Below are 12,703 nucleotides of genomic sequence, written 5' to 3' on the forward strand. Positions count from 1 at the left end.
TGTGAGAGAAGCTGAAAAGATATCGTTAAACAGAAACTTAAAAACCCATGTATTCAGCCCGGCTTTTATTCACTGCAATACTTGCATGGTTATGGGATTTACACTTATTTTTTGTCATCGTGAATAAATTTTTAAAACATTTATTTTGCTAAAATCATTGTATTTTCTACTTTTTTTTAATTGTTCAGAGTATCTTATATTATCTTTATTACCCATGCCTTATTTATTTATTTTGATTTTCTTTGTGTGCTTTAGTCTCTGAATCGCTTTATTTTTAACATTCTATTTTTATCAGTTGTTTTTTAATAATTTGGAACTGAATTTGATTTGTTTAAATACCACCAGTGGGGTAGCGAATATTCGGATACCAAAATTAATATCCGGATAGTGCCGTAGCGAACGAATATTCGGATATTCGGGTCCAGCCCTACTTCCAGCATATAAAAACACTGTATGCATGTGTGAAAAAGGTAAAAAAAAACAACTTGATTTTCACTTGAGGGGGGTTTAAACAGTGAGTTTTTTTAAATGCAAGGGATTGTTTTTCCAAGCTCAAAGGTGAAGGGTTTTCTGGTACAAACGGATTTCCAAATACCTTCATCTCTTCCAGGTTGGCAGGCAAGACACCTGGCTTGCGGTTGGATAGCGAGTTGTTTGGCCGAGCCGGAGCTGAAGGCAGCGGGGGAGGTGGAGGTGCAGTGGGCAAAGACACCACAATGGAAGTTGGCAGTGTGCCGGCGCTGTTGCTCTGACCCTCTGCCACAGGTCTGCAACAAGAAAGACACAAAGAGAGTTGAGGTCATTGTTATTTGAGGAAATCATTTCCACCATTTCTGCATCACATGAATACGAAACAGAACAAGAGAAAGAGAAGATGGGAGAAAGAGAGATAATTGTAGAGAGAGAGAGGAAAGAGAGAGGAAATCTGTTCTCAATATGAACTGATAATCCATCCTGTGCCTCTTTCCTCGCTAACAAAGCCAGTTAACCAACCACAGTACACTCAGTTCAAAAGGCGGCTTGGTCATCCGCTCCGTGAGGACATTTACGAAAACAGCACTTGATGAAACAACATCCTGTTCGTTATTTATATGATTAGACAACAGGTTGTTATTGGAAAAGAGCCCTCTGAACTGTTTAAAACAAAAATATTTGGCTTGGTTTCAGGCATTTCAGATGGAAGCAAGACAAACCAATTTAGAGGGATCTCTTTTTTTCCCCCAAACTTAATACAATGGTGGTGAAGGCCTGAATAGAAAAATAAAACCATAAAAGACTGGGATGTACTGTAGGTAGAAATAAAACAATACCTCACATCTGATAAATATTTAACAGAAGGTGGGAGTCATTGTTTGAATGTTCTGTACACATACTTGAGAGGTGCTGGTAATATAGTCTGGTAGTTGTAGTGTTGCTGTTGCTGGCTGAGGATCTGCAGCTGCAGGAACAGCTGCTGTTGCTGCAGCAGTCGGGCATACGACGAGTCCATGGGCGCCTCACTGGCCTCCTGCTTCTGGTCTGGTGGAACATACTGGTGGTATTTGAGCTTTTTCACCCTCGGCTTTGGCTCTTTGCCCTTCTTACTGCGACTCTTCTCTGACGCAGCTTTCTGCTGGCTTTGCTGTTGTTGGGGGGAAACATGGAAAAATTCTTCACATACGTTCTGTGTGACAGAATAAAGAAGCAGGGGGGACATTAAAATTAGAGTAGGACAAAAGTGTGGCATTTACTTTAACCAGCATTGGGCCTGGTTTTGGGGGAGCAACTGTAGTGACTGGCTGAAGAGGAGTGACAGCTGGGCGGCTGGCAGGCAGCTCATTGGTGGAGAGAACTTTCATGAAGTCTGTTGTTGGGATAGCCTGAAGACGTATAACAAAAAGACACTGAGAACTGCAAACCAAACACTGGCATGAGTCCAATATCACCGTAACAAAGCTACAAAACCCTGTTGAAGCATGAAAACATAGTTCATGGGTTGTACTGGCCACCTGTCTGACCTGCAGAATGGTACTGGGTGGTGGTGCTGGTGCCATGACTGGTGAAGGTGTCTCTGGCATTTTGGTGTCCCCTGGTGAAGGGACAGAGCTCTGAGACTCCTGGCTGGCTGGTTGCTCTGGAGACAGGGCGTCACTACTGTCTTCATCCAAAACCTTGGGATAATTCACCTGTCCTACTGAGAGACAATCCATGTTTTTTATTTTTATCCAGGAACACATAACCTTTATCCAAGTCCTTGCATAGTCAATCAATCAATCAATCATCATTTTATAGATAGTCCTTCATTTTCATCACTGTTCTCCTGTCTCTCACCAATGATGGCCTGTTTAAGGCTGGAATCCACTGGCAAAATGTTTTTCTCCACCAGCTCCATCGGGCCTGGCCTCTGGGCGATCTTCTCATTGAGGTTGTCGGCCAGTCGGGCCCTTTTCAGCTTCATCTGGGTGGCCTGCAGTGAGGGCTCCGCTCCAGTTTCTGAAGAAAAATGAAAAATCACATATTCAGCACATATCATGAGAAATCTTGACACTCTAATGCCACCTTATAGTCATCTTCTTTGAAATGATGGGAAATTGTGTTTTCTAGCATCAGGCCTGCTGTCAATTTAAATCCTATGTTCCTTAAATAATTATTGAACATTTGAGAGGAAACTGAATTTGTGCCACGATGACCTTTGTCCTGAAATTCTTTAAAGGTCAAAAGGAAGGACTAAATAAGCATTAAGAGAATGCATTGTGAGCCCAAGAACTATCTGTACCTTGCAGGATGTGCATCCTGACCAGCTCTGCTCTCTCTGGACGACTGCGGATCTTGTGCTTTAGGAAATTCTCTGTCTAAAGAGGAAGATGCAAACAGATAAATAAGTAAATTCTGTGAGTATTAACTAGAAGTTGTGCTTTCATCAAATGATTCGAAAATAGCTGGAAAGACATGTAAAAAAAACATGAATATCATTCTGCTACAAAAACATATTTTGAACTTTATAACAGTACTGAGGTCACGATCCTGCTCATGTCTGTCGCAGTAAGCAATTTGACTGTCCAGGACTGCATTTCTTTTGCTTCACAGGTCCAAATTTAGTTTATTTCCAAACTGCATGTCTTACCCTGGCTCTCTCCAGGCTACGAATCTGCCCATGGAAAGCTGCTGGGCTCTTCAGAGCTGCAACACAGAACATTTTCATCAACACACAAAAACAAGTCTAAGAAGAACTTTATTCATCTGATTCCACCCAGATTGAAGATATTAAAAACATGTTTATTATCTCAGCTATCAGTAAGAACCAGGATTCCACTCTGTTATCATTTACCCACCCACAACACATCAGGCTTTCAGTGGGTGACGGACAGCTGGCAGTGTCATTACTCACGTGGCATGATGCCCTGGTCCACCAGCTGCTCCCGGGTTCGCCGTTGCTGAAGCCTCAACTGCAGCACTGAAAGCATAAGTGAAAGAGTTGCTTAAATTAAAAAAAAAATGAATTAAATTTAGTAATGCAAAGTAGAGAAATGAAGAGAAAACCGAAAGGAAAAGCAAGTGTGAAAGCCAAAAGATGAGGTAGTATATAAAAATTAAAAAAAGGGAAAACAAAATAGGGAAGAAAATGAGAAACTTTAGAGGTAACCACATATGAATCTCTCCCTTTCCTGATGTATAACTCATATCCTGTTCTTTGGCCATTAGTTTGACATCATACGATAACGTCAGTCTATAAGAGGGCTATGCAGAGGTTTGACACTCAATATTTTCTTTGCGGCTGAAGCAATTTGAAGTCAGGAATGGACCGGTTCTTTTGGTTTACTTACCACATTTTCACAACAGTAGTTACACACAGGAGTGCATCTATACCACGGGGTTTTCCTGCACAGAGGAATTTTTTATGCTCTCTTGAGAGGCTTTAGATAGATAGCAAAGGAAAATCATCAGGGACAAAATAAGGGTTAAAAATTATTTAAAGTCAATTTTCAAAACCATTTTTGTCAACTGGGGTTTTATTTAGTCAAGCATAGAACACATATTTTGTAAACTAAATGCTCAGAAATGACAGGAAAGTGCAGGAAAGATCCATTTTAAGCAAGGTAAACCTAGACCACGTATTCCACTTGTGGCACTTCAAGCTGTTACAGAGGAGATGTTAAACAGTAACAAACTTTCTAATGGGATGCTTTTAGTTGCTGCACTCCTGACATCTGCTATTACAAGTTCAGTTTAACAGTAGCTGAGTGATGAACAGCAATAAAAATGTCTTCCGTCATCTGCTAACCGGCCTGTTGTGTCAACATTCAAAGCTCGGCCATCCTAAAGTAAACAAAAGATAAACAATGACATCCATGCAAAAAATATGAGATTTCCATCGCTTATTCAGTGGCCTCAGCAGAGCTCCCTAGACCTCCTTCACCTCTTTCATCTCCTTCAGCTCTCCTGAGGACATTGGTGCATTCCCAAGCCAGACAAGAAGCTTCTAGTGTTTTACGGGTTTTATGGCCAGGGGTCTCCTCCCAGCTACATATGCCCGAAGCACCTCACCTAGGAGGCATCTGGCCCTCACATCAGAGTACAGGATTTCATTACATCTGTTTAATCTATGCTAAAGAAAGCACATGGAAAGGAATGATTAATAAGGAAGACATTTAAAGAGATTTTATAACAAGACAAGTTGGCAGCAGCATTAGCTTGCTTAATTTGAACAATCACTATTCCAATAACAAGAAAAGAGAGCTCACCTGCTCTTGCTCTGAACCTCGTGCTGCATGCGCTGAGTGTTTCTACCTCCATACAGGCCATAGCCTTACACTGCTGGACTACAGAACTGTCCAAAATAGTGATCAAGCCATTCGATTCCAAGGTGACAGCAGTTGAATTCTCTAAACCCCAGACTAATATGATCAAACTAAATGATAAAAATCCAAAGGGTTCAGCACATTTATGAAAGAAACAGTCCTGTCCTCATTCCTCCCCAACTTTAATGTTTAGATTACAAAGCCACTACTCCCCACTCCCCTTCTACTCTTACCTCCCCTCTCACTCGGCCAGTTTGGGACGGGTTATTTTCTGGCTGTAGGTGATCCTGACAGAACACGCCCAGATGTAGAGCGCTACACTGGTTGCTTGTTGCTACCAAGTACCTGACTCAGCACTGCCCAACATCACATGACAACAACTAGATTCTCGAAATGAAAAGATAAGTTTGTGGCAGCAAAATGTCTGATTTATAGCTTTAATAGCACCTTGGTAGGGGGTCAGCAGCAACAAAGAGAAGTATAACACTGAGTAGGAGGAAGGGTAGATTTCCACTAAATAAATACCAGCCCTAAGTTCAGACACTTCTGCATTCACAGGAAAGGATGCGTCAAAATTTAGAGCAGAAATACAAACTAGCATGTTTCAACAGGAAATAGCTGGCCTCACCAACTTCACATCTTTTGCCTTTATTTTCTCTTTGCTGTTCATTCACCGTCATCACAGAAAAAACAGCTCTCCACTGATTACTTCACCTTGGTTGTAAAACAAAACTGCTATATAAAACTATCACATCACACGTATTTCTTGGAATACTGCAACTGTAGTTCTGCATTCAGCTGTGGTGACACATTTACAGAATCTTATATGTTCCATTAACACAGGCAGACTGCGGGTTTGGAGGTTTGTAGGAAAAAGAGCCATACTTGTCTGCAAGCAATCAACAGTTTAGACCCTCACTACAGTCTGTACATAGTGCGAGTAAGCCGTGCAGTGGAGGAATGTACTGTATGTTTAAGGTGATTCAGACAGACTTCCAGGCAGTCGCATTGTCCTCAATTCCTCCGGGAAATGCTGCCCAGCCTGACAAACACAAGCTGACCTGTGACCTCCGCAGGCTGAAGAGAGATGGGGATGACACCAAAGCGGTTTATGCAAACAAGGACCACACAAAACAGACCATTGAGGAGAAGAAATTCTTGCGAATAGATAAGTCTTTTTCACCTGCAGTGAGTCATATAGACTTTAATGTTTGGAAATCCATTTATCTGTTGTTCTCCCCATGCAGGAGGTAAGAAAACGGTACAAATATCTGCCCACCACACCCTCTGGAGCTCAATAATTAACATGTTGTAGCTTATTTGTTTAATGTGTGCCAAAACCAAGAAGCAAAAATGTCACTGTAAAGACACCAGGCCATCAATGGGGAGTCAAAAATCTACCCAGCCGGGAAACATTCCTCTGCACCCCATAATTCTCAATTACTATGAAAGAGAGTGTCTTTTTGGTGAACCCATGTCAGCCATTACCCCATCTCAGTCTTAATGCAAAGCTACGCTCTAAGCTAGCTCATGCTTAGTATATAATGGATAAATCTGAAGGCAGCATCAATGATCTCAACCAATTTAAACTTTCAGCAAAAGAGATTCAATGAGTCTGTCCCAAAATGCCACTAAAGAGACCTGACAAGAAAATCAAAATTGCAGTAGACAGGTTTTTTTTTTAACTTTTATTTTGCAATTTGTTATCATAGTTTGCAGGAAAATGAGCAATGTCCTCCTATTCAGTGGTCTTTAAAAAATGATTAAGTATTAAAGAATGTGAGGAACAGTTTCACATGGCTCTTAAACACAATATTGTTTTTGACATTGTTGGCTTAAAGCGTGCTCAATTTTGACATTTTTCTTCAGAATCAAAATCAGAAATACTTCATTGATTGCCAACAGGAAATTGCTTAATTGCTTTTTTGAATGTTCTCCAAACTTTGAGACTAATTTCTGCTTAACTGGGGAATTCGGTGTTGGGAACATCTAGTTTTAGCACTGCAAAAGAATGCCCAACGCTAAACCTGAATCGATGGAACAGGCAGTGTGTGTGCAACCACCCGTGAGTCGGCTCTATTTTCTTAAAGTCTGAGTAAAGCCTGAAATCTAAAAATAAGTCAAATACAACAGTACAGCTGAGATGGCCTTCCCGTACAGCAGAGAAAGTGCTCATTCACCTATTTTTTGCTAAACAAAGACAAACTCTCGAGTTAATTGTAGGCAAAATTTCCATTTAGAACCCTAAAAAACCTACAGATGTTTGTGGCAGCCTGATGGTAAATATCTGTGGCTGACATCATAGTCTACGATAACATTTGAGATTTGTTTGTACGGAGCACTTCACTGCTTTTACAAGTGTGAAGTTCAGTTAAATTGAGGAGTCTCATTAATTTCGGTTTTCGGTTACGTCTTTCTGACCAGATTCTTAATCTCTGTCAAAACAATTTAACAGCCCTGAGTCTCTGCTGAAAGCAGCACTGTAGCTCCCCACTTCTCCCTCCAGATTCTCCGAGTTCCACACAACTTGAGACTCAGACCTGTCATACTGGTAGACAGATTAACACCTGTGTGATCAAAACCAATATGGGAGAGGGGACTTTGCGGCTGGCAAAGTGTTGGGGGATGGCTCTGAGGGTGGAAAGTATGAGGCGTGTGTTCTCGCTGGAGGGGAAATGACAAAAGCCAAGATGATGAGTGGGTGCTACTACTGTTGACATTCCACAGAAATTTTCCACCGTCAAGCCGTTTTACTGTGCTCTCCTGCAGACAGCAGCAGACGGCGCGCACGACAGCACAAAATCCTGCATTAACCAAACGCATGTATAATCCAGTCTGGAACAGCTCTGATTAAACACCCTGCATTTGTTCAACTGACAAATTAGATCGTGTTGAGAATTTTGATCAATACCACAGTAACTGGACTGAATGACTGATCTCCCGATGCCATTTAAGGCACGATTAGGAGCTGGCAAACACAGCGCTGGATCTAACCCGTTCCTAAAGCCTGGTAATTGTGAACTCGTCCATCAATGTCATTGCAGTCCCGTGTGGCTGCCAAAACAACACCAATCCTGTGAGGGTGATGAGAAGCTAACGTGCAACCTGGCTTGAATGAAAATAATTTCCTCATGCAGGGCCAAAGAAAAGTTGGTGGAACAGTTAGGAGCTAAGGGCTCAAATCTATGGCCCAATTTGAACAAATCTGTGTGCTTTTGTGCTTGTTTACGTGCAGTAATAAACAGTGTGTGGGCATTAATGGCTGGATGTTTCGAGACGTTCCAAAAAGTAAAGATGCAGATGTTAACACATACAGTTTGATTTATATTAACTTTAAATACAGTGAAGGTACTTTGATTTTTTGCAACCTACATGCATAGACTGCATCTTTTGAGAGTCTTAGTCCAACTGTTTTCCTTAATTTCATCCATAGGTCTCCTCAATTAATATTATTATGATATTGTCCAAAAATGTAAGCATATGTCTAATTTTTCTCTTATTTGCTTTGTTGTCACACTGTGATGTAGCAGGTTATACTGTGTTTTATATGTCGATTTCTTCTTATGTGTTGATATCCTGTGTTAGTCATACACCATAAATGCACGCAGAAATAAGGATGACATTTCTGTATTTTAACGCACTATGACAGCACCATGATGATTCAGTGCATTCGTGTGTATTGAAGGTTTTTTATGAGAGTAACTCCAAGTGATTAATCAGATCAATTATCCACTAAGTGATCTGATTAACCCACCTCGGGCTGACACAGTGCCGCCAGAGGTTTATTCCACCAGCGACCAACTGACCAGTTAAAACAATGAGAAAAGTCTCTTGATTTCTTGTTGGCTAGCATTTGGTAGCCCTGACTGACTACTTTATGGTTGTCATTGAGAAATGAGAACAGACTGCAAGCAGCATGTTAGTACAACATGTGTACACAAGAAAAAGTAAACCAGAAAGTAACATTAAGAACTAAAAAGATGTGGGGCGGCTGTGGTGGTAGAGCGGGTCGTCCAATGATCGAAGGGTCGGCGGTTTGATTCCCGCTCTCGCCTAGTCATGTGCTGTTATGTCCTTGGTCAAGACACTTAACCCACCTTGCCTCCAGTGCTCTTCACTGGTGTGTGAATGTTGGTGGTGGTTGGAGGGGCCGTAGGTGCAGATTGGCAGCCATGCTTCCGTCCCCACCGGAGTGAGAATGTGTGAGCGTATGGGTGAATGGAAGCAATTGTTGTATAAGCGCTTTGAGTACTCTGAAGAGTAGTAAAGCGCTATATAAGAGCAAGTCCATTCATTCAAGATGAGGAAAGCAATGGGAAAGTGCTTTCCTAAGATGTGTTGCCTGTGGTTCATTGGTTTTATTACCACAGTATGTTCAGCTAGAAAGTTTAGCTAAAAACAGAGACAGATAAGAAGCTGGAGTGTCATTATGTAATTGTGTCTGATAGAAAGATTGACAAGTTTTCATTGCAGATTAAACCATTTTTTGACTAAGTCTGAAGTGACGCTTCGACAGGTAAACTGACCATAGAAAATCACCTAATTTCTCAAAGTCTGAAGCTGAAACCAGCAAAGGTTTTGTCTATTTCACTATGTATTTTACCTCACATTTATTCTAACACTATTACTACTTACTGCACTTTTAGAATAAAGGCAGTTTAAGATAGACAGGAAAGGGGGGGGGCTTAGATATGGGGTGGCATGTAGCAAATCACCCCAAGTTGGAGACAAACCAAGCATACTGAGTCAAAGACTATAGTCCTTATACACTCATCCAGATAACCTATAGGGGCTTCCATATATTTTTGATAGCTGTAGTACAGATAGATAGGAAGTATGAAGAAAAGATGCATATGGTGTAATTATGGTCTGCTCTGCTGGGAGATGAACTGTGGATGTTATGTGGCAGCAGCATGTCCTCACCATTTTTGCGTTCATTGAGCGGTGGAAGACTCTGCGTGGGTTGCAGCGACAGCTCCTCCATCTCGTGGGTCACCGCCTCGCTCTGGGGACTGGGTACCAGTAGACTTGACATCCCACAATCCCCCTCTGCTCCTAGCTGCCCCTGGGTAGCCTGGGGCTCCATCGTGCCTCAGGAGGGGATTGGGGTGGAGGGAAGCAAGAGGAGTATGGGTCCCTTTATGTTACGTCTCCCTGCTACCTGTGTGGACACAAAGAGTAAGCAGAGAGATGATGAGTTAGAGGGAAATTAACTCCAGCTTTAATTCTTAACAGGAGAATTGCATCAGTCAGTGACATTTTGTGGGCTCCTCAGAAACACCAGTAATTCAGAATAATCATCATCATCCTGTTGGTATGACTACTTCACCCAACTGGTGAAATGCTAAGGGTGGCATTTCAGTTCAGCCATCTGGAAGAGCTCAGTTCCAGCCCAAATTATTCATTAAACAAGCCTGGTTGGCTATTATACTGAATAATCACTTCAAACCGCTGCTCAGGAGAAACAACGCCAGTTTGTGCATGAATGTTCTCTCTGTTCAGACAGGCTTCATAATCTGGAGTATAACGTCACTGTGGCGGTTTCAAACAGAGGGAACGGAAACATTTTGGGGAGCAAAACAAACAGTTTAGTATCCATGGATTCTCAACGGCCTGAACATGTATGCTATTTATCACTCTGCAGCAGCACCCACATCTATCCATTCCAGGACCTACGCACTCTTTACTAACCATACTGATCTGATGCTTTTGGCTAAGAACAGCTGCGATCATATGGCTGCCTTTATTTCTGCCTGTAGGTCCTTTAAGTGTTGAGGGCAATAAATGACTGTAGGAGACTACATAACTATAGGATATGTAACAGATGTCTCTCTGGAGACTTCTAAAATTAGACTTGAAATCAGTTTTCATCAATAATTCTCTGTTCTTGCAGCAGTCTACCACATCGTGCCCCTCGTGTACTGTGCCATTTATGTTCCTTCATCAAGAGTGTATTTGGCTTCACCAAACCGACATCAAGCACTAACATGGGAGTTGATACCCGTTCACTTGGGATTTAATCTGAATCAGTCTATGTTGAATTTGGCCGCCACTACAAAACTCCCCCCAACTCTTCAAAACTTGGCTTCCAAACCAACACCGCTATCTGGCCCCTTAATGATGATTAAGCACCACTAAAACACCATGGTACAGATATAATTCGGGCCTTGATGTTCAACAGTTCAACCTCAGCGGTTTTCTGTGACAGAACTGCACCAACGTATCTCCATCTTTAGATATTTAACCACACTCTGCTCTGTTGAATGTTTCCTCCAAATTACGATCTGACGCTTCCTATGGTGTGAGGTCTTTTTCTGAGAGTTTTTGGGGGCCATGTCAAAAACCACACTACACATGCAATGAACTTGTCATCTACCTGAGGTCGTATTTCAGTCAAAGCAGGAGGTCGTTGCTGTTAATGAAACTGTACTTTGGATTTTGCTGCAGGAAATGCTCTTTCCTGCAGTTTCTCCAGCACACAAGACTCAGAGGTAAAACTGATACAGAATCACAAGCAACATTTAATTCCTGTTTTAAGTACATGGTCCGTATTGTATAATAACATCCAATTTACAAAAAAAAAAAATCACTTTTTAAAGAGTTTAATTTGAATGAATGAAGCAGTTTTATGTAGGTGTCCAAGTGATGTTGACACTGAAAAAGCATCAACATTTTACATCAACACAAGGCTTTAAAAATTTTCTCTAAAGTGCATCAAATCACGGTGACAAATATTTTTCTTCTCTGTCACTACATAATTGCTGCATCATGACGTCACTTGTTTTGGCTCCAGTCATTCATCAGCACTCAGTGCTACAGTTTTTGCAAATAGCGGCCGCAGCAAAGTCTGGCTTGAGGCAGAGTGAACGTTTGTAAAGACCCAAAGCTTTCGAAAGCATGTTAGCACGTAAGCAAAAACATAGTTCGTACACTGTGCTATATTTTGGTGGCATACCACAGCAGGACAAGCACAATGCACAGAAAACACATGCTATTCTGGAAGATGCATCAAGAGAAAAGATGTCTGGTCAATAGTGTGCAGAACATATTAATATGCTTTGACCTTGAAACTGATAAAGCTCAAAATCTATTTAAAAAAAAAAAAGAACAAAAAAACAAGCAAACAAAAAAAAATCCTACCTGTAGTAACAGAAGACAGCAAGGGACGGAGGGAAGAGATGTCTGGGTTAGTTGCTGCTAAGAGTCACGCTAAGCGTCACGCTAAGCCATCGAGTCAAACCTGGCAGGAGGCAGAAAGGGACAATGATGGATATCACAAGTGCAGAAATTTATTAAAATCCAACCAGCTCAAGGTGTTGACCAAAGAGGGATTTGTGTTGTTTTTGGTGACATCAGCGATACTGGGAAACCATTGATTTGATGTTTCTACACCTTATATTCAATTACAACCCAACACACTGTCTGTCTGTCACTGTCATTGTCAGATTTTGTGTTTTTAAAATTCCCTAACAGTCTTTTCTGTCTTTGTCCAGTCATGTCGGCAGTTGCTACTCTATCGTACCCTCTTTGTCAAGAATAAAGAACCTTTGTTCATGGAAATGTAGAGCACATTTATAAAGAAAAAATAAGCAGCAAGCAAACACACAAAAAACCTGCCAGTGCAATTTTAGTTGACAACCGATTGTCCTACAAATAACTGGAGCTCTCAATTACTGTATTTTTGTGCCTCTATTAGTCTTAGATTAGCTTTATTAGTGTACTTGAGTAGCATCTTTTGCTGCACATCCAACAACTAAACCCAAAATGTGCCCACATTGGTGCTGTTCAGTCTGGCTGTGCAATTAAATCCATGACGTCAATGTCAGTAGATGCTCATTGTAATAAAGTCAGTCAAACATTACAAGTTAAGCACCTTAATATAAACAGCTGGTGCCATTAAAGCACAGCAGAATAAGGTGGTGCAA

At 41.4% G+C, this 12,703-nt stretch overlaps 1 protein-coding gene across 1 annotated transcript in view; it reads right to left on the bottom strand.

Moving 5' to 3' along the window:
* Window positions 1–12,703, bottom strand: part of mrtfba (myocardin related transcription factor Ba) — a 29,381-nt gene that overhangs the window by 9,853 nt on the left and 6,825 nt on the right. Inside the window, 9 exon segments of the mRNA XM_022208255.2 lie at window positions 596–767; window positions 1,374–1,621; window positions 1,731–1,859; window positions 1,998–2,173; window positions 2,311–2,472; window positions 2,756–2,831; window positions 3,104–3,159; window positions 3,368–3,433; window positions 9,702–9,939. Coding sequence (XP_022063947.2) covers window positions 596–767; window positions 1,374–1,621; window positions 1,731–1,859; window positions 1,998–2,173; window positions 2,311–2,472; window positions 2,756–2,831; window positions 3,104–3,159; window positions 3,368–3,433; window positions 9,702–9,864 — 1,248 coding nt within the window. The 5' untranslated portion in view covers window positions 9,865–9,939.

Source organism: Acanthochromis polyacanthus, chromosome 19, assembly GCF_021347895.1.
Source record: "Acanthochromis polyacanthus isolate Apoly-LR-REF ecotype Palm Island chromosome 19, KAUST_Apoly_ChrSc, whole genome shotgun sequence".
NCBI lineage: Eukaryota > Metazoa > Chordata > Actinopteri > Pomacentridae > Acanthochromis > Acanthochromis polyacanthus.